The following is a 21,805-nucleotide window of genomic DNA, read 5'->3' on the forward strand; positions in this document are numbered from 1 at the left end:
GAGATCCAAGATGGCCGACTGGCGGTTATTTTGTTACTCAGACGTGCCTCCAACAATTTCTCGGGCATGCATGGACCTATTTTCTTTGTTTTGTCATCCGACCAAAGATGGCTGACTGACAGCTTTTAACTCCGTACAGTAAAATTACTAAACCCACGGCGGTGCTATGACATTTTATGCCTTTTTCTTCTTGTTTTTTTGCAAATTCGTAATAATCTGGTTTGTCTAATAACAAGGAAAGCTGCAGGCGTGACAATCAGGTACAGAAAGCAACTTTTGGGTAGTAGCACTCTTGTAAATATGAGTACAACATCAATTTTAACATTTTGCATACCACTTGAATTGCTTCAGGAATATGTTGAGCCGCAGACTTTTTTGCGAATCCAGGAAAGAAATCTGGAAAAGACAAGAGTCTGGAATAGACTTGCATAATTTCTTTAACATTCTGCTGTGGAAACAATATTCCTTGTTTTTGCAAATGTCCAATCATTTCTGAAAGAGCGTGGTTTTGCAAGCATCAATAATATTCCATTTTAAGCACAAAAGCAGAAAGCAGGTTGCAACGTGTGGAAACAACAGACATTCACGATTGTTTCTTTCTATTTTTTAAATATTAATGCAAGTTCCCTGACAAGGAGCCACCGATCTCCCAGACTTTAATATACAATCTAGACTTCTGGAAGTTCTGTTACTGTGTACTCACCTCTAACTCCAAAAGAAGAGGTGTATAGACAATTGGTAATATACAATAAATAATAAACACCTTTAGAGGCCATTTTTCCCCGCAAGCGGGGGTTGGCCTTTTTCGGGAACCGTGGTTGTTGTTGTTTTTCGGTCCCCTTTTTGAAGCAATGTTTTACGGCCGGATGCCCTTCCTGACGCCAACCCTTTTTGCCGCCTTTAACGACAAACAGGGAATTACCAGTGAACTGGTCCTCAATTGAACTGGTAATGAACTGGTAATGGCACAACGTTATCGTTTGCCACATATGTGCAAAATTTTACGAGGGCCATTCTAGTTCTACTTGCAGTCCAACTGCTTACCTCCTGAGGTTCAACTTTGTTCACAGGTGTGGAACTCTTTTTGGAGGGTGGTTCCACCTGTGAGAAGAATTCTTCAATTGCAGAGAAATCTGGTTCTGGCAAATCCAATTCACCCGAAAGCCACAGAGATGAACCTGCTATGGCCATCAATACCAAAATCTCATTAATACCGACACGGCCACACTCAAACACACTTGGCAATATGGAATTATTGCTGCTGAAAGGCATCACAGAAATGCCTGATTATTGTATGGATTGGGGTTAAGCATAAAACTTTCAAACCTGTTAGAGGATGATTGGGCAGCTTTTTCCAGTTTAATTTCTTCATTTTCCTAGAAGGCTGGTGACAGCTCAGGCGTTTTTCATTAGACATGTGACCGGCAATTGCACCAAGACTGTTAAACTGTACTGGCCTTACTAGGCCTTCTGCAGAACAAGGAGGCGGTGGAGGGCAGCTGAGCACAGTCTTGTTACTCTGATGTATTTACAGAGGAGAAATGCTTGTAAAAACAAAACAAAAAAAAAGAGGGGTAGTGTGGTGGCGCTGTGCTACCTAGTAGAGGTGGAGCTGGGATGCCTGGTAGAGGAGGTGGAGGTGGTGGAGCTGGGATGCCTGGTAGAGGAGGTGGTGGTGGTGGAGCTGGAATTTGTGGTAGCGGTGGTGGAGCTGGGATGCCTGGTAGAGGAGGTGGTGGTGGTGGTGGAGCTGGAATTTGTGGTAGCGGTGGTGGAGCTGGGATTCCTGATAGAGGAGGTGGAGGTGGTGGAGCTGGGATGCCTGGTAGAGGAGGTGGTGGTGGTGGAGCTGGAATTTGTGGTAGCGGTGGTGGAGCTGGGATGCCTGGTAGAGGAGGTGGGGTTGCTGGAGCTGGGATGCCTGGTAGATGAGGTGGGGTTGTTGGAGCTGCAGTGCCTGATAGTGGAGGTGAGGCTGGCAGAGCTGGGATACATGGTAGTGGAGGTGGGGTTGCTGGAGCTGGGATGCCTGGTAATGGAGGTGGGGCTGGCAGAGCTGGGATGCCTGGTAGATGAGGTGGGGTTGGTGGAGCTGGGATGCCTGGTAGAGGAGGTGTGGTTGCTGGAGCTGCAGTGCCCGATAGTGGAGGTGAGGCTGGCAGAGCTGGGATACCTGGTAGTGGAGGTGGGGTTGCTGGAACTGGGATGCCTGGTAGTGGAGGTGGGTCTGGTGCGGCCGGTATGCCATGTAAATGGGATTGTGGAGAAAGAGGGTCATTAGGTGTTTGAGAGGAACAGTGAAGGAAAATGAGAAAAACAGAGATGCTTGCTCATTTTGTTCTTGCAAGGAAATGCCAACTTGTAATTGTGTCATAACTGCAGGATTTCCCCCTTTTTGTACCTTGTGTGACTTGTGGCAGCAATCTCCAGCATAGCACTTCAACATCATCTTCCTCAAGATCTGTAACACGACAACAACTACTCTCAACACTCACACTTCAGACTAAGGATCTTTTACAAGGATATACAAATAACATGGATGCAGGAGAATGCCATTTAGCCCATCATGCATGTACTTTATCAACACCACAACAATTAATTGCAACATTTTAGCAACTTAATTTCACTGGGTGGGGGAAGCGGGGTGTGGGCAGGTGTGGGGTTAGGGGGAGATAACAGAAGGCGTCACAAATTCCAAGGTTCGTTCATTCATTGATGTCAAACTGTCAGTTGAGCATTGTACAATTTCGAGTTTGTTGATGGGATGAAACAACGTGTTACTTTAACAAACCGCACTGCACTGTTCACTGGAAAGCAATAATTAGTGAGCGGCCCTTCTGTACACTCTCCCCGTGGGGTTCCTTTACCACTCTCAAACACAGCTCATTAAACATTCCCAAAACAAACCACTCATAAATAAAAGATGATTTTAGAACCAGAAGGAAACAAAAACTGCTCATTATCATGAGATGGCACCATATCTGGAAGCAGCTAGAAAGTTCCGAACATCTGCGGAGTTGCATTCCAAAAGCCCTAACCATGGTTAACAGACTTCTATGTGGTATCTTATCAAATAATGGTGTTACATTTGGTCTGGTACCTGTCCTGTCTCCAAAGAGCTGTTAAAGATATCTGTTAACATCACTCTTAACTGCTTTCCAAACATCACGCTTATCTGCTCTGTTAACATCACTGTTATCTGCTTTGTGAACATCACACTCATCTGCTCTGTGAGCAACACGCTCATCTGCTCTGTGAGCATCACGCTCATCTGCTCTGTTAACATCACTCTTATCTGCTTTGTAAACATCACGCTTATCTGCTCTGTTAACATCACTGTTATCTGCTTTGTGAACATCACACTCATCTGCTCTGTTAACAACAACAACAACAACAACAACAACAACAACAACATGCATTTTAAGGCCATTTTCCCTGCAAGAGCGGAGGTTAGCCTTGCGGTCCCCATGACAATCTTCTCCATTTTGCCCTATTTTCTGCATCTCTCCTTGTTAACCCCCTTGCCCGCATGTCTTCTTCCACCGTCTTTAGCCAAGCCTTTCTCGGTCTTCCCCGTCCTCTACTTCCTTCTACATTTATTTCCATCACTCTTCTCAACCAGTCACTTTCATCCTTCCTCAACACATGACCAAACCATCTCAACCTGTTCCTCTTCACAACATCAATCACAGGCTCTATTCCCATCATCTTTCGCAATTCATCATTTGTCTTCCTCTCTCTCAGCGACACTCTGCACATCCACCGAACCATTCGCAATTCCACCCTTTCCAGCCTTCGTTGCTGCTCTACATTCATGACCCATGTCTCGCTCCCATAAATCATAACACTTCTCACAGATGCAGCATACACCTTTCCCTTCAGCTTCAACGACACTCCCCTCCTCATCAGCACGCCACGCAGTTCCCGAAACTTCTTCCATGCACATCTCACTCTAGCAACAGTTGCCGAGTCTGATCCACCTTCCCCATTCAGCATGTCTCCGAGATAGCAAAATGTTTTCACACCTTCCAGCTTCACGCCGTCTCCAAGATCCAACTCAACATTTCCTCCATCTGCAGCTCCCTCTGTGCACACCATACATTTGAATGTAGCTGTCACACCACACTGGTTAATGACCCTCTCAGACCGCTACATTTTTGATGAACCCACTCAGCGCACATTGTACATTGAATGGAGTTCACTTAGTCCGTGGGCTGAGTAGGGTTTACATGCACCCCCCCCCCCCCCCCACAACTTAACTTCCCGGGTATGTCCATGTCCCCCCACCCTAGGGGTTAGGAAAAACCATGTTAACAGAAAAAAAACTCATTCCCTCATTGTTTGACCTCAGGTGACCTCATTAGTGACCTCATTTGCATATAACACATATCATTGTAAAGAGTGTCCCAGAACAAACATTTTGAGGGGTCATATGCAACCATAGGATGACTAGGTAAAAAGTTATGGCCATTTGAATTTCGCCTACCCCTAATTTTCGGAAATCACTGACACAGGGGGGGTAGCATCAAAATATGCGTGGGAGGTACCTTGGGAATGAGTTTTTTTTCTGTTAACATGGTTTTTCCTAACCCCTAGGGTGAGGGGTACATGGACATACCCGGGAAGTTAAGTTGTGGGGGGGGGGGGGGGGGGTGCATGTAAACCCTACTCAGCCCACGGACTAACTCCGACACCCTTCCTTCACACAGCACAGGGCCACTTCCCAGTTCTTTCCACCTCACCACATGCTTTACCACTTGCCATCACCTTCGTCTTTCCTATATTCACCTTCAGACCTTTTGTCTCCATACATTCCTTCCACTTGTTCATCTTTTCCTTCAGTCCATCCATACTTTCCGCAATCAACACCAGATCATCTGCATACAACAACTCCCACGGTAAACCCTCCTTTACGTTCTGAGGCAGCACCTCCATCACAGCTACAAATAGTAGTGGACTTAGTACCGACCCCTGATGCACTCCCACTTTCACCTCAAACTCACCACTGTTCCCGTCCTTCGTCCTTAGAGCTGTGCGCGCTCTTTTGTACATTGCCATCACTACTCTGATCAACCATTCCTCCACTTCTAACTTCCTCAAAGCCCATGTCAATACTTCGCGTGGAACCCTATCGAATGCTTTCTCCAGATCAACAAACCCAAGAAACAACTTCTTCCTCTTCTCCATGTACTTCTCCTGCAACTGCCTCACAATAAAGAGCACGTCTGTCGTTCCTTTTCCTGGCATAAATCCAAACTGCATTTCGTCGATCTTCACCTTCTTCCTTATCCTCCGCTCTGTTAACATCACGCTTATCTGCTCTGTGAGCATCACACACATCTGCTTTGTTAACATCATGCTCATCTGCTCTGTGAGCATCACGCTCATCTGCTCTTTTAACATCATGCTCATCTGCTCTGTTAACATCATGCTCATCTGCTCTGTTAACATCATGCTCATCTGCTCTGTGAGCCTCACACTCATCTGCTCTGTTAACAGCTTATCTGTTCTGTGAGCATCACGCTCATCTGCTCTGTTAACATCACACTCATCTGCTCTGTGAGCATCACACTCATCTGCTCTGTGAGCATCATGCTCATCTGCTCTGCAAACATCACGCTTATCTGCTCTGTTAACATCCCTCTCATCTGCTCTGTTAACATCATGTTTATCTGCCCTGTCAACAGCTTATCTGCTCTGTAAGCATCACACTCATCTGCTCTGTTAACATCATGCTCATCTGCTCTGTGAGCATCATGCTCATCTGCTCTGTTAACATCACATTCATCTGCTCTGTGAGCATCACACCCATCTGCTCTGTGAGCATCACACCCATCTGCTCTGTTAACATCACACTCATCTGCTCTGTGAGCATCACACCCATCTGCTCTGTTAACATCATACTCATCTGCTCTGTGAGCATCACACTCATCTGTTCTGTGAGCATCACACGCATCTGCTCTGTTAACATCATACTCATCTGCTCTGTGAGCATCACACACAACTGCTCTGTTAACATCACACTCATCTGCTCTGTGAGCATCACACTCATCTGCTCTGTGAGCATCACACCCATCTGTTCTGTTAACATCACACTCATCTGGTCTGTGAGCATCACACCCATCTGCTGTTAACATCATACTCATCTGCTCTGTGAGCATCACACGCAACTGCTCTGTTAACATCACACTCATCTGCTATGTGAGCATCACACTCATCTGCTCTGTGAGCATCACACCCATCTGCTCTGTTAACATCACACCCATCTGCTCTGTGAGCATCACACCCATCTCCTCTGTGAGCATCACCATCATCTGCTCTGTGAGCATCACACTCATCCGCTCTGTGAGCATCACACTCATCTGTTCTGTGAGCATCACACTCATCTGCTCTGTGAACATCATGCTCATCTGCTCTGTGAGCATCACACTCATCTGCTCTGTGAACATCCCTCTCATCTGCTCTGTTCACATCACGTTTATCTGCTCTGTTAACAGCTTATCTGCTCTGTGAGCATCACACTCATCTGCTCTGTTAACATCATGCTTATCTGCTCTGTGAGCATCACACCCATCTGCTCTGTTAACATCATGCTCATCTGCTCTGTTAACATCATGCTCATCTGCTCTAACATCTTGCTCATCTGCTCTGTGAGCATCACACTCATCTGCTCTGTGAGCATCACACCCATCTGCTCTGTTAACATCATGCACATCTGCTCTGTGAGCATCACACTCATATGCTCTGTGAGCATCACACCCATCTGCTCTGTGAGCATCACACCCATCTGCTCGGTGAGCATCACACTCATCTGCTCTGTGAGCAACACACTTATCTTCTCTATTAACATCACACTCATCCGCTCTGTGAACATCACTCTTATCTTCTCTATTAACATCACACTTATCCGCTCTGTGAACATCACACTTATCTTCTCTATTAACATCACACTTATCCGCTCTGTGAACATCACACTTATCTTCTCTATTAACATCACACTTATCCGCTCTGTGAACATCACACTTATCCGCTCTGTGAGCATCACACTTATCTTCTCTATTAACATCACACTTATCTTCTCTATTAACATCACACTTATCCGCTCTGTGAAGATCACACTTATCCGCTCTGTGAGCATCACACTTATCCGCTCTGTGAACATCACTCTTATCTTCTCTATTAACATCACACTTATCCGCTCTGTGAACATCACTCTTATCTTCTCTATTAACATCACACTTATCCGCTCTGTGAAGATCACACTTATCCGCTCTGTGAGCATCACACTTATCCGCACTGTGAACATCACTCTTATCTTCTCTATTAACATCACACTTATCCGCTCTGTGAACATCACACTTATCTTCTCTATTAACATCACACTTATCCGCTCTGTGAACATCACTCTTATCTTCTCTATTAACATCACACTTATCCGCTCTGTGAACATCACACTTATCTTCTCTATTAACATCACACTTATCCGCTCTGTGAACATCACACTTATCTTCTCTATTAACATCACACTTATCCGCTCTGTGAACATCACACTTATCCGCTCTGTGAGCATCACACTTATCTCCTCTATTAACATCACACTTATCTTCTCTATTAACATCACACTTATCTTCTCTATTAACATCACACTTATCTTCTCTATTAACATCACACGTATCCGCTCTGTGAACATCACACTTATCTTCTCTATTAACATCACACTTATCTGCTCTGAGCATCACACTTATCTTCTCTATTAACATGACACTTATCCGCTCTGTGAACATCACTCTTATCTTCTCTATTAATATCACACTTATCTGCTCTGTGAGCATCACACTTATCTTCTCTATTAACATCACACTTATCCGCTCTGTGAGCATCACACTTATCATCTCTATTAACATCACACTTATCTGCTCTGTGAGCATCACACTTATCTTCTCTATTAACATCACACTTATCTTCTCTATTAACATCACACTTATCTGCTCTGTGAGCATCACACTTATCTTCTCTATTAACATCACACTTATCTGCTCTGTGAGCATCACATTTATCTTCTCGATTAACATCACACTTATCTTCTCTATTAACATCACACTTATCTTCTCTATTAACATCACACTTATCCGCTCTGTGAACATCACACGTATCTTCTCTATTAACATCACACTTATCCACTCTGTGAACATCACTCTTATCTTCTCTATTAACATCACACTTATCCGCTCTGTGAGCATCACACTTATCTGCTCTGTGAGCATCACACTTATCTTCTCTATTAACATCACACTTATCTTCTCTATTAACATCACACTTATCTTCTCTATTAACATCACACTTATCTTCTCTATTAACATCACACGTATCTTCTCTATTAACATCACACTTATCTTCTCTATTAACATCACACGTATCTTCTCTATTAACATCACACTTATCCACTCTGTGAACATCACACTTATCTTCTCTATTAACATCACAGGTATCTTCTCGATTAACATCACACGTATCTTCTCTATTAACATCACACTTATCTTCTCTATTAACATCACACTTATCCACTCTGTGAACATCACACTTATCTTCTCTATTAACATCACACGTATCTTCTCTATTAACATCACACGTATCTTCTCTATTAACATCACACTTATCTTCTCTATTAACATCACACTTATCCGCTCTGTGAGCATCACTCTTATCTTCTCTATTAACATCACACGTATCTTCTCTCTTAACATCACACTTATCTTCTCTATTAACATCACACTTATCTTCTCTATTAACATCACACTTATCCGCTGTGTGAACATCACACGTATCTTCTCTATTAACATCACACTTATCCACTCTGTGAACATCACTCTTATCTTCTCTATTAACATCACACGTATCTTCTCATCACACTTATCTTCTCTATTAACATCACACTTATCTTCTCTATTAACATCACACGTATCTTCTCTATTAACATCACACTTATCTTCTCTATTAACATCACAAGTATCTTCTCTATTAACATCACACTTATCTTCTCTATTAACATCACACTTATCTTCTGTTACGTGGTCCCCTCGGTGAATACCTGGTCTCGGTGACCCCCGGACCGTGAGAGGAACTCCGCCAGCAAGCTGTATTATATATGCGCTTTCGCCACGCAATCCATATGAATTTCACCCAGGAGACAACTGATGTTCAAGGATATATTTCCAATGGTAATGATACCACACAATTTCAATGACACAACCACGGAGATTTTCCCCGAGCAATCAACAATACACAATCATCACCAATTCCCAATTCACAATCAATTCCCTATGATTAAGATGGCCATCTTATACATGTGTGTCCCGGTGAGTACTCACGACACCCTTTTGGTCTCGGTCCCGCACAATGTCTCTGGGCCCCTCCTGACCAAGATGATGGTCGCCGTCGCCGCACTCGGGCGGTTGAACGAACCTCGGGTGGACGTGTTTCCACCGGGCAGGTATCGTACCAGGCACCGTGGCTGCAGCCCCTCGTGGCCACGCGAAGCGGATACGGTAGAGCAAGCCAAACCCCACGCCGCTTGCAAGGCGCGTTAGGCCCCAACGTGCGACCCGCACGCGTCTGTTTGGACGGTGCCGCGAACGATGCCAGACGCGGGGTCGATTCACGGCCCCACGTCAACTTGACGTCTCCACCGGGCAGGTACACGTCCCGGTAATTCCTCTCGCCAGACAGGCTTCGGAACGCCGCTTTTCCACGCAGCGCAAGGTCGATCCCACCTTTTGTCGGAGCGGGGCGAGGAAGAATAATACTCGTCCTTTTTTCCTCGTGTCTTTTCCTCTTCCGTTTGCGGTCACTTCCGTTTCCGGCCACTCCCTCAGAAGGGCTCCTGACCCTCCAACCACAACAACTACACAACAACTTAATATACTACACACGGATAAGCAAAGACCTGAATGGTAATTCACATACATTCACATAAATATGTAACACTCCCCCCCTTCAAGAAAGAAAGTTTGAACCCAGCGAAAACTTTCTTTGCCGGCCAATTTGGAGAAACAAACCAGATAACTCAACCCCCCCCCCACATTATCCGTTCCCCCCGGGCACAGTTATCACTTAAAAATAAAGCAACCAAAATTTCACCACAACCCCTCCAGATTACTCCCTCTGGACTAAGTACCAACAACGACATTGTCCCTGCCAAATCAAACTCCATCTCATGACCCTCTGACTTTGACCGTCAGTTTCTTGGGAATGAAGGTTAAGGGGTTGATCAAAGATCCAAAGTTAAGCAACTCGATAGCACTTTTTCCGGGAGGCCAAGCCGAGTATTCACTACATGGATGCCTTTAGGAACGCGGAGTTCACGGTTAGTCCGTGCAGGAAAGTTCTCTACATGGGCGCCTTGAGGAACGTGGAGTTCACGGTTAGTCCGTGCATGAAAGTTCACTACATGGACGCCTTTAGGAACGGCGTTCACGGTTAATTCGTGTAGGAATCTTGGCTCGGCGGCTCCGCCGCCTTCAGTGCTTCAACTTCTCAGAACTTCCCTAATAATTAGGGTGGGACCACTGGTCCCTGTAGTCCCCTGAATAGCGGTCTCCTTCTCGGCCACTACCAAAACTACCGCCCAGTTGTCCTCTCCTGTAGACCTCTCGACGCCTACGAAATGCCTTCCCTACTGTTATGGTCCGACCCTCCAAATCCTTGCCATTCCAATTCTTCTCTGCCTCTCTGGCGTCTTTTGTGCTGGCAAACGTGACAAAGCCGAACCCTCTTGACTGTTGCGTTTCCCAGTCTCTTACCAACCGCACTTCCACCAGCGGCCCATATCTGTTGAAGACAGAGGTCAGAACTTCTTCCTCTGTTTTGAAGTTCAGTCCCCCTACAAATAACTTGGCACTTTTGTCGCCATCCCGAGCTGGTGTGGTGTTATTTTCCCTGCTGGGCTCTTTACCAACCCTCAGGTTACCATAAACTTGACCCCCGGCCAAATCATTCCCGATAACCACAGATACACCCTCTACAGGAAGCGTGGCTTGTAAACCGACGGTGACCGGTCCTGACACCAAATCGGACTCCAACTGGATGACCTGAAGGGGAGCACTAACACCGCCCCCGATCCCCTGTAAACGAACACTATCCCCCGTTGCCGTCTCCTCGGACCATGGCAAAATGCCTTCAAGCATTAAAGATTGATGGGCCCCTGTGTCCCTCAATATCCTAACCGGTCTCCGGTTAGTCGAGGCTCCATCCAGTGACACAAACCCCTCTGAAATAAATGGTTGGTAACCCTTTTGATGGCGATTTCTTACGCTAGCCATCGCATTCGGAGTTGTAATAGTCGGACTCCGCTCTGGGTTGTCCCTTTTCATGAGGTAACAACTGGACATCAAGTGTCCAGGTTTCTTGCAAAACGCGCAAGTAGGCCCGGAGGAAAAACTCGGGGTCTGCCTCGGGCCCCCCGAACTATAAGTTTGTCTTGGGCCCGCATCCCTCTGATTTCGAACCGGTGGGGTATCATAGTTGTCCCCATAATCATCTCGAGGCCGCCGCCATGTATGGTCGTTCTCCGCACCTGCTGTTCCCCACCTCCCCTGCGGAGATCTAGGCGAGGAGTTAGGTTCGTGGACCCCTATTCGGTGGGTTAAGGCATAATCATCTGCCATGGTGGCTGCGTCCCACAACTTTGGTACCTTCTTTTCCTGCAGGTACACTTTGATGTCCTCGTGGACACACTGCTGGAATTCCTCCACCAGGATCAAGTCCCGCAATGTCTCGAAGTCTTTCCCGACTCCTTTTGACTCACACCACCGATCAAACATGTTTTCTTTCACTCTGGCAAACTCCACATGGGTCTCACTCTCCCTCTTCCTGGCATTCCTGAATTTTTGCCTGTAAGCTTCCGGAACCAACTCATAGGCCTTGAGGATGTGCTTCTTCAGTACCTCATAATCTGCACATTGGTCCATTGGTAGCGCCGAATAAATTTCCTGAGCTTTCCCCACCAGCACACTTTGCACGAGTATGGTCCAGGCCTCCTCCGGCCAGTTTAATTGTCGAGCCACTTTCTCAAAGTGTGGGAAAAATTTCGCGACTTCCTTTTCACTGAACGGTGGAACCAGCCTCACATGTCTGCCCACATCCCAGGTTTTCTGGTTAGGTGTCGACCCCGTCAGCAAGGGTGGTGCCTCTCCCCGTTCTCTCATTAACTCCAGCTCCTTGAATTTGATTTCTTGCTGAAGCTCCATGTCACGTTCCTTTAATTCCCTTTCCGCTTTTCTCTCCTCTGCTTCGAGGTCCCTTGCAGCTCTCCTCTCCTCTGCTTTTCTCCCTTCTAACCTTTCCTGGAGTTCTCTTTCCACTCTCCTTTCCTCTGCTTGTTTCTCTTCTCTCCTCGCTTCTGCTTTCCTTTCCTCTTCTTTTAACCTTTCCTGGAGTTCTCGTTCCCCTCTCCTTTCCTCTGCTTGTTTCTCTTCTCTCCTCTCTTCTGCTTTCCTTTCTTCTTCTGCTCTTTCTTTTTCTGCTTTCCTTTCTTCTTCTGCTCTTTCCTTTTCTGCTTTCCTTTCTTCTTCTGCTAACCTTTCCTGGAGTTCTCGTTCCACTCTCCTTTCTTGTGCTTGTTTCTCTTCTCTTCTCTCTTCTGCTTTCCTTTCTTCTTCTGCTCTTTCCTTTTCTGCTTTCCTTTCTTCTTCTTTTATCCGTTCCTGGCTCCGTAATTGCAACTCCAGTTTCCGGAGCTCAACGTCTTCTGGTTCTTCGGGTAGCCACTCCCAGGCTAACTCGTCCCATGTTCCTAATCCCACCATAGATTGTATCACCATGGCCTGCAACTCTGCCTTCCTCAAATTAGTTCGGACCTCCAAGTTAAAATGTTTGGCCAATTTCAAGAGGTCCGACTTTAGCAACGCTCGGAACTGCGCCTCACTCGGGGTTACCCCAAAGTTCTGTGCCACAAACGCCATGGTGCCTATCGTTAACACCTGTTAACCTTCACCCAAGACTTTACCCCAATTTCTCAAAAAATTTTACCAATTAATAATTAATTAATTAATTTTAATTAATAAAAAAATATTATTTTATTATTTTATACAATTTTAAATCCCGGACGTAGACCCAATTGCGAAACCGCAAATCGTAATTTGGACGAGCCCCCAATTCTGTTACGTGGTCCCCTCGGTGAATACCTGGTCTCGGTGACCCCCGGACCGTGAGAGGAACTCCGCCAGCAAGCTGTATTATATATGCGCTTTCGCCACGCAATCCATATGAATTTCACCCAGGAGACAACTGATGTTCAAGGATATATTTCCAATGGTAATGATACCACACAATTTCAATGACACAACCACGGAGATTTTCCCCGAGCAATCAACAATACACAATCATCACCAATTCCCAATTCACAATCAATTCCCTATGATTAAGATGGCCATCTTATACATGTGTGTCCCGGTGAGTACTCACGACACCCTTTTGGTCTCGGTCCCGCACAATGTCTCTGGGCCCCTCCTGACCAAGATGATGGTCGCCGTCGCCGCACTCGGGCGGTTGAACGAACCTCGGGTGGACGTGTTTCCACCGGGCAGGTATTGTACCAGGCACCGTGGCTGCAGCCCCTCGTGGCCACGCGAAGCGGATACGGTAGAGCAAGCCAAACCCCACGCCGCTTGCAAGGCGCGTTAGGCCCCAACGTGCGACCCGCACGCGTCTGTTTGGACGGTGCCGCGAACGATGCCAGACGCGGGGTCGATTCACGGCCCCACGTCAACTTGACGTCTCCACCGGGCAGGTACACGTCCCGGTAATTCCTCTCGCCAGACAGGCTTCGGAACGCCGCTTTTCCACGCAGCACAAGGTCGATCCCACCTTTTGTCGGAGCGGGGCGAGGAAGAATAATACTCGTCCTTTTTTCCTCGTGTCTTTTCCTCTTCCGTTTCCGGTCACTTCCGTTTCCGGCCACTCCCTCAGAAGGGCTCCTGACCCTCCAACCACAACAACTACACAACAACTTAATATACTACACACGGATAAGCAAAGACCTGAATGGTAATTCACATACATTCACATAAATATGTAACACTTCTCTATTAACATCACACGTATCTTCTCTATTAACATCACTCTTATCTTCTCTATTAACATCACACGTATCTTCTCTATTAACATCACACTTATCTTCTCTATTAACATCACACGTATCTTCTCTATTAACATCACACGTATCTTCTCTATTAACATCACACGTATCTTCTCTATTAACATCACACTTATCTTCTCTATTAACATCACACGTATCTTCTCTATTAACATCACACTTATCTTCTCTATTAACATCACACGTATCTTCTCTATTTACATCACACTTATCCACTCTGTGAACATCACACTTATCTTCTCTATTAACATCACACGTATCTTCTCTATTAACATCACACTTATCTTCTCTATTAACATCACACTTATCCACTCTGTGAACATCACTCTTATCTTCTCTATTAACATCACACGTTTCTTCTCTATTAACATCACACTTATCTTCTCTATTAACATCACACTTATCTTCTCTATTAACATCACACGTATCTTCTCTATTAACATCACACTTATCTTCTCTATTAACATCACACGTATCTTCTCTATTAACATCACACTTATCTTCTCTATTAACATCACACTTATCTTCTCTATTAACATCACACGTATCTTCTCTATTAACATCACTCTTATCTTCTCTATTAACATCACACGTATCTTCTCTATTAACATCACACTTATCTTCTCTATTAACATCACATGTATCTTCTCTATTAACATCACACGTATGTTCTCTATTAACATCACACTTATCCACTCTGTGAACATCACACTTATCTTCTCTATTAACATCACACGTATCTTCTCTATTAACATCACATTTATCTTCTCTATTAACATCACACTTATCTTCTCGATTAACATCACACTTATCTTCTCTATTAACATCACACTTATCCGCTCTGTGAACATCACACGTATCTTCTCTATTAACATCACACTTATCTTCTCTATTAACATCACACTTATCCACTCTGTGAACATCACACTTATCCACTCTGTGAACATCACTCTTATCTTCTCTATTAACATCACACTTATCCACTCTGTGAACATCACACTTATCTTCTCTATTAACATCACACTTATCTTCTCTATTAACATCACACTTATCTTCTCTATTAACATCACACTTATCTTCTCTATTAACATCACACTTATCTTCTCTATTAACATCACACTTATCTTCTCTATTAACATCACACTTATCTTCTCTATTAACATCACTCTTATCTTCTCTATTAACATCACACTTATACGCTCTGTGAGGATCACACTTATCTTCTCTATTAACATCACACTTATCTTCTCTATTAACATCACACTTATCTTCTCTATTAACATCACACGTATCTTCTCTATTAACATCACACTTATCTTCTCTATTAACATCACACTTATCTTCTCTATTAACATCACACTTATCTTCTCTATTAACATCACACTTATCCGCTCTGTGAACATCACACGTATCTTCTCTATTAACATCACACTTATCCACTCTGTGAACATCACTCTTATCTTCTCTATTAACATCACACTTATCTTCTCTATTAACATCACACTTATCTTCTCTATTAACATCACACTTATCTTCTCTATTAACATCACACTTATCCGCTCTGTGAACATCACACTTATCCACTCTGTGAACATCACTCTTGGCGTCATTGGCTGTGCCACTGATAGAATGGCCTCACAGGTTCGGGCAGGAATTTGGAATTTGACCGTGGTGCCGGTGATAACTCGCCTACTCTTTTCGAAGGACACCATGGGATCTTCGACGTCCAACAATAAATGTTCACAGACGGGACGCCCAGTTTAACATTCATCTTTTAACATCCGCCCAGTGACATAACAGAAACACCGGGATGACATTTCAGCTAGGTATCAGCTCGGTCGGGATTTGAACCCAGGCGAGACAGCTTGGAGGTGAGTGTGCATACCTCCAGAGTCTAGGCCATCCCGACAGCCCTGATGGTGCATTGATCCAATGGGTAACCCTTTATCATTGTAAGTTAGACAGTTGAAAATAATTATACTAACTCAATGACATCATGCCTGACCAATCCCAAGATTGAATCACTATAAAAATAAAAAGAACTCATAGCAGGCTGACTTTGTGCTCAACCTTGTCCTTCAACATTAAAAACCAACTATGATGAGGACAACTCATTGCACACCTTCGCTTGCCAAAATTGCAGCTCTTTGAGAGAGTAAGTCAAGTGCATTCCAGAAGTTGGCACTGCCAGGGAGATGCGACTCCAGCTCATAGAAGTTCTGCAGGATGGAAAGCAGCGTCGCAGCGATCGGATAATTTTTCACCTGCACAGAGTTAATCAGCACACAACAAAAATGTAAGGGTTTTATATATATATATACTAGGTAGCGATTAAATATTAATATTATTGATATTACTAGGGCATGCCCGTACTATATATATATCTAAAATTATATCCCCCCCCTCTATTTACATGAAATGGTTTGGTCCATTCGCAAAGCCAAAGCGAACGGCTTGCGAGTACGGTGACAATCCCCCCCCTCTATTTACATGAAATGGTTTGGTCCAAAGCGAACGGCTTGCGGAGCTTGGTAAATAAATCGCCATAGCTCGGTAACTACTTCTCCGATTAATATGAAACCTTGAAAAGGCACATCCTCGGGTCCCCAGCAATATACCTGGCAAGTTTCACGTATATCGGACCCGTGGTTGTCGAGAAACAGCGGTCACAGACAAACGACACACACACATACATACACACACACACACACATACACACACACATACACACAGAGATTACTGGAATTATAGATAGACTAGGACGTGCCCGTACGTGGGTGCCCGTTCCTTGCCAAAAAAAAAAAAAAAAATGTCTTCGCCCATGCATGCATGGGCGTGCCCATGGGCCCATGGGCGTGCCCGTAAGTGCGTGATGTGACCGTACAATGAATGTATCGTCCCGATGCCGCAGCTCGGATGGCGCTGCAGTTAATTGGGCCTGTATCGGCAGAGTTATTATAAACGTGTACTACAATCGATCGTACCTTACAACAATCAACACAGATTGCAACGTCAAATAAATGAATACGCTCTCAAATGTGCCGTCCGAGGCAGCGTCTGCTCGCCACGTTCAGCATCAGTACGTCGTCACTATGACTATCCGTAAGTCCGGAAGTGACGTCCTCATTTGACTGTCCGGAAGGTCGCATATCGCAGTTACGATGAATCGCAAATTAGTTTTAATTAGTTGTAAAACATAGTTTAACGCCAACATAGCGCCAACATAGTTTGCCAACGTGAAATAAATGAATACACTCTCAAATGTGCCGTCCGAGGCAGAGTCTGTTCGCCACGTTCGGCACACGTGATAGCTCGCTGCTCTCTGATTGGTTGAATCGTTTTTTGGACATAGCTCGGTAACTACTTCTCCGATTAATATGAAACCTTGAAAAGGCACATCCTCAGGTCCCCAGCAATATATCTGGCAAGTTTCAAGTATATCGGACCCGTGGTTGTCGAGAAACAGCGGTCACAGACAAACACACACACACACACACAGACACACACACACACAGAGATTACTGGAATTATAGATAGATATAATACTAATATTATTGATAAGGTCAATCAGGAAAAATAATTACAGGAAGAGGAAAAAATGGGCCTCACTTACTGCAACTCTATCATAATCCTCGCTGTACACTTTGCTACCGAGAGAAAGGGGACACATTGAGGGAATCAATGTACAGGATGATATGTGGATGGAGATGAGAGTTGGTGATAAGCTTAAGGTACTCGTGCGATTTACTTATTGGGCTTCTCGGTAAGTGCAGTGAGAAAGGCAGCGCCATTGTTGTGACGTCAATTGGTACCCAGAGTATCCCGGGAAGTGACAGCATTGACGCCACTTCCCCCAACCTCAGTGACTGTGTTGTGTTTTTCTCATCAGCATGTGTGTGTGTGTGTGTGTGTGTGTGTGTGTGTGTGTGTGTGTGTGTGTGTGTGTGTGTGTGTGTGTGTCTCAGCTCCATTACAAACCTTAGACCATGTATTTTTAAAATGTCAAAGGAAAAAATTATAGAGAGCACAAGTAGTTCTCATCAGCCTGTCCACTGAGAGAGCTCGGTTTTGTAATAATTTCCACCTTCATTTATTTCCTAGCTGAAGTACCCGGCATTGCCTGCAGAGGAAGAGAGAGAGGGGAGAGGGGAGGGAAGAGGATGAGGGGGTAGAGTGAGGAGGAGGAGAGGGAAGAAGAGGGAGACAGTAGGGGCAGGGAAGAGGGGGACGCAGAGGGAAGAAATGGGGAAGGAGGGAGGGGGAGAGGGAGGGGAGTGTTATACTGTAAACACATCTTTTGGGGGGAGGGGTCGAGCTTTGACAGGATCTTCCGTTTTGGGGGGTGGGGGTGAGAAGGTGAGGAGGACGAATTTACCCATGCAAAGAGTGCTTCAACCTCAGTGTTGTCCAGGTAATAGAGAAAATTGTAATACCCTCGGCCACCACTAAGTGGCGCAATGCAGTACACATTTACATAGAGAATTTACATCCTATTTGCCCCCCACCCCCCTCCCCCCCCCCTCCCTTACACTCGATGTGAGACTGTGGCTACATAACATATGTTATCACCCCCAACCCCCCCCCCCCCCCCACACACACACACACACACACACACAAAGTTATATTTATACCCCGAGTTTGTAACCTAAAATATGTGGCCGTGTATAAGGAACAAAGCCACAGAGAGACAGAGAGAGACAGAGAGAGACAGAGAGAGACAGAGACAGAGAGAGACAGAGAGACAGAGAGAGAGAGAGAGAGAGAGAGAGAGAGAGAGAGAGAGAGAGAGAGACTGACTGTTTCTTCCTTTTATTACAAGAGTGAAAAAAATCAGTTATGTTCAGTCACAAAGAAACAAAACACAATAAAATGGTCTCAAGGAAAAGTTATTATCAAATAATCATCATCAAGTGTGCATATGACATCATTAAAAACCCACTTTTCTTTAAAACATGTTAAATTCTTGTTCATTTAAAAAAAACTGGTACTCTAGTTTTAGTCTTTAGTGGGGCGGCTTAGCCCAAATATTCAAAAGAATTGTGCATTTTGTGATACAAGCACCAAATTTGGCACACTAGTAGACTATCATATTATGAAAAGATCTGGATATTGGGCCATCTCAGATTCAGAGATTTGATTTTTGCAAGATTTGCAGATTTTGCAAGCTGAGATTGCAACGCCAGGGACGGCCGACTCCTTCCTACGAGCTGCCCACGTCACCCGCACAAGAAGAGCTCATCAAATCACTGCAGCGGCACTGCACATCCTGCAACACCGTGCGTATGAACGCCACTGTATGACATATGCTGATGATGCAGAAGACCTGCCTGAGTTCGAAGACTGGTGTCACCAGAGAGGAGAAGACATTCCCAACTTTCAGTACTGGGCAACTGTGCTGGAACTAGAGATGTTGGTACTGGTCTACGTGCGTTCTCTGCGACAGGCTTCATTCACGACGTACCTTGATGCCCTGACGGAACTGGTCCCATGGTTCCATGCCTTAGACCACACACACTATGCCAGGTGGGTCCCTGTTCACCTGAGGGACACGGTTGCACTCCCAATGAAGCACCCAGATGTAGCCAGAGAATTCAGGGCTGGCAACTTCACTGTACAGAAGACGAAGAAGGTGTTCTCTTCGATCCCAATCGAATCGAAATCTTGCAAAAATCAAATCTCTGAATCTGAGATGGCCCAATATCCAGATCTTTTCATAATATGATAGTCTACTAGTGTGCCAAATTTGGTGCTTGTATCACAAAATGCACAACAGGTTTGCTATGCTGCTACACTACTTGCACTTACAAGAGCCTTAAGGGTGAGCAGTACATCATATGACGAGTCAGAAGCGTTTCCCATTTTTTTCTTCCTGGATTTGTAAATTGCAAACTTGGCCTGACCAATTAAAAAGTTCATTAAAACCACATTCCTAAGGGAGGACGGTCCTAAAACACCATAAATAAAAACATTGTGATTGAAGAGGGAACCAAGCTTCACAAAGCGTTCCTGAAGGAATGTAAAAAGAGGTTGCAATCGTTCACACTCAAGGTATATATGCGGTAGGGTTTCAATGGATGCACAGAAAGGGCATAGATTAGAGTTAGCAGTAGAAAACCGGTTCAGTAAAACATTATAAGGTAAAATCCAGTGTACAAGTTTCCATTGAATATCTCCAACATACTTTGGAGTAGGCAAGAGATAAAAACTCTGCCAGTTGGGGCAATTGGGGGATATTGGGGGTAAAAAATCCCGCCATCGAAGCCTCGGGTGCTCAGAAAATGTTTTTGCGGATAAAATTTTAACGTACGCGTTGTACAAAGTTTTCTTTGGAAAGGCAGGAAGGGATAATGCAGTATCATCAGGGCTGTTCAGGCCAGGGTACAGATTAAGTGGCGGGCTGAAGACCAGGAGTTTGGGGAAGTCACCCGTCGTTTCCTCAGGGGAAGGGCCAGGTTCCTCGCAGGTATTACGATACGTTGTGGATATCCCTTGAAGGAACCGAGAGATGATCCTGACAGATTTTATTCTGGTTTTTTGTGCCACAGCGGCAGCACTCAACCGGCAGCTCCCAGACTCTGTCATGAGGTCTTTCACTCGCAGCAGCTTGGCATCAACAAAACGTTGAACAAGTCCCCTATTATTCAGGCTGTTTTCCAGGAAGGGGTTGTAGCATAGGGGCTCATTCAACAACATTTCCATGTTGTATGTTGCCATTTCACGGGAAAAGGACAGGGCTTGCCAGGCGTTCATCACCCCTTGGTAAAAGGTGGGCAGCAAGGATGAATCGATTTGATGAGGGTTCATCAAGAAAAGTTCTCGGCAGTAGCCCAGCTTGCATGTAAGCTGCAATATGCAGTTAGCCAGAGGCCTCCAGAGTAGGGCTTCATCTCCATATACAAGTTGGCGCACGATATGAAGCCGGAAGACCATAATCCGGCTGCGGATATCAATAAGACCTTGGCCACCTTCAGTGAGTGGTAAGTATGCCACGGGGGGTTGGAGCCAGTGTTTCCCGCTCCAGAAAAAGTCGACAATGCTCTTTTGCAGTGTAATAAGAAGGCTCCCGGGCGGTTGTAGGCATATCATCTTATGCCATAGCATAGAGGCAACAAGATTGTGAATGACAAGAGTTCTTCCGCGGTACGAAAGTTGAGAAAGAAGTCCTTTCCAACGGGCCAGTTTTGCCATTACCTTGTCCGGTAACCCCACCCAGTTCTGCTGCTCAAAGGTGTAGTCTCCTAGGAAAATACCGAGGTATTTGATGCCACTTTTCTGCCAGTTCACTCCTCCTGGTAGGACAATTGGCGGGCAATCTCCAGGTCCTATCCAAAGGGCTTCACTCTTCTTCCAGTTTACCTGGCCTGAACAAGCCTGACAATATGTCTTTAGTGCCTGAGCCACCGCAGTGACGTCAGCACTATTTTTTATATAAATACAGACATCATCTGCATCGGCAGAGACTTTTAGCGGTGTGGTAAGAATTGATCCAGTGAAGCCAGAAATGTGCATACGTAATTGGAGCAGAAGAGGTTCGATGGCAAGAGAGTATAAAAGTCCAGATAGCGGGCAACCTTGCCGTACTCCCCGTTGTACAGCAATGGGGCTACACAATACTTGATTAATTTTAAGAACACTGGATATATTACAATACAA

At 45.0% G+C, this 21,805-nt stretch overlaps 1 protein-coding gene across 10 annotated transcripts in view; it reads right to left on the reverse strand.

The window, feature by feature from the left end:
- INF2 (inverted formin 2) overlaps positions 1 to 21,805 on the reverse strand; it is a 125,110-nt gene that overhangs the window by 38,630 nt on the left and 64,675 nt on the right. For 3 of the 10 annotated variants that reach the window (XR_010983280.2, XM_068107074.2, XM_078771684.1), the window contains exons 7-12: positions 16,275 to 16,416; positions 2,402 to 2,461; positions 1,598 to 2,227; positions 1,327 to 1,470; positions 1,045 to 1,181; positions 335 to 396 (exon numbers count right to left, since the gene is read on the reverse strand). Coding sequence is in view for 8 of the 10 variants with exons in the window: in XM_068107074.2 (XP_067963175.2) it covers positions 335 to 396; positions 1,045 to 1,181; positions 1,327 to 1,470; positions 1,598 to 2,227; positions 2,402 to 2,461; positions 16,275 to 16,416 (1,175 nt within the window). In the remaining 2 variants the exon portion in view is untranslated. The remainder of the gene's footprint in view (positions 1 to 334; positions 397 to 1,044; positions 1,182 to 1,326; positions 1,471 to 1,597; positions 2,228 to 2,401; positions 2,462 to 16,274; positions 16,417 to 21,805) is intronic. The other 7 variants (XR_013622378.1, XM_068107082.2, XM_068107078.2 and 4 more) reach the window with 6 other exon arrangements.

Source organism: Myxine glutinosa, chromosome 2 (genome assembly GCF_964187855.1).
Source record: "Myxine glutinosa chromosome 2, kmMyxGlut1.1, whole genome shotgun sequence".
NCBI lineage: Eukaryota > Metazoa > Chordata > Myxini > Myxiniformes > Myxinidae > Myxine > Myxine glutinosa.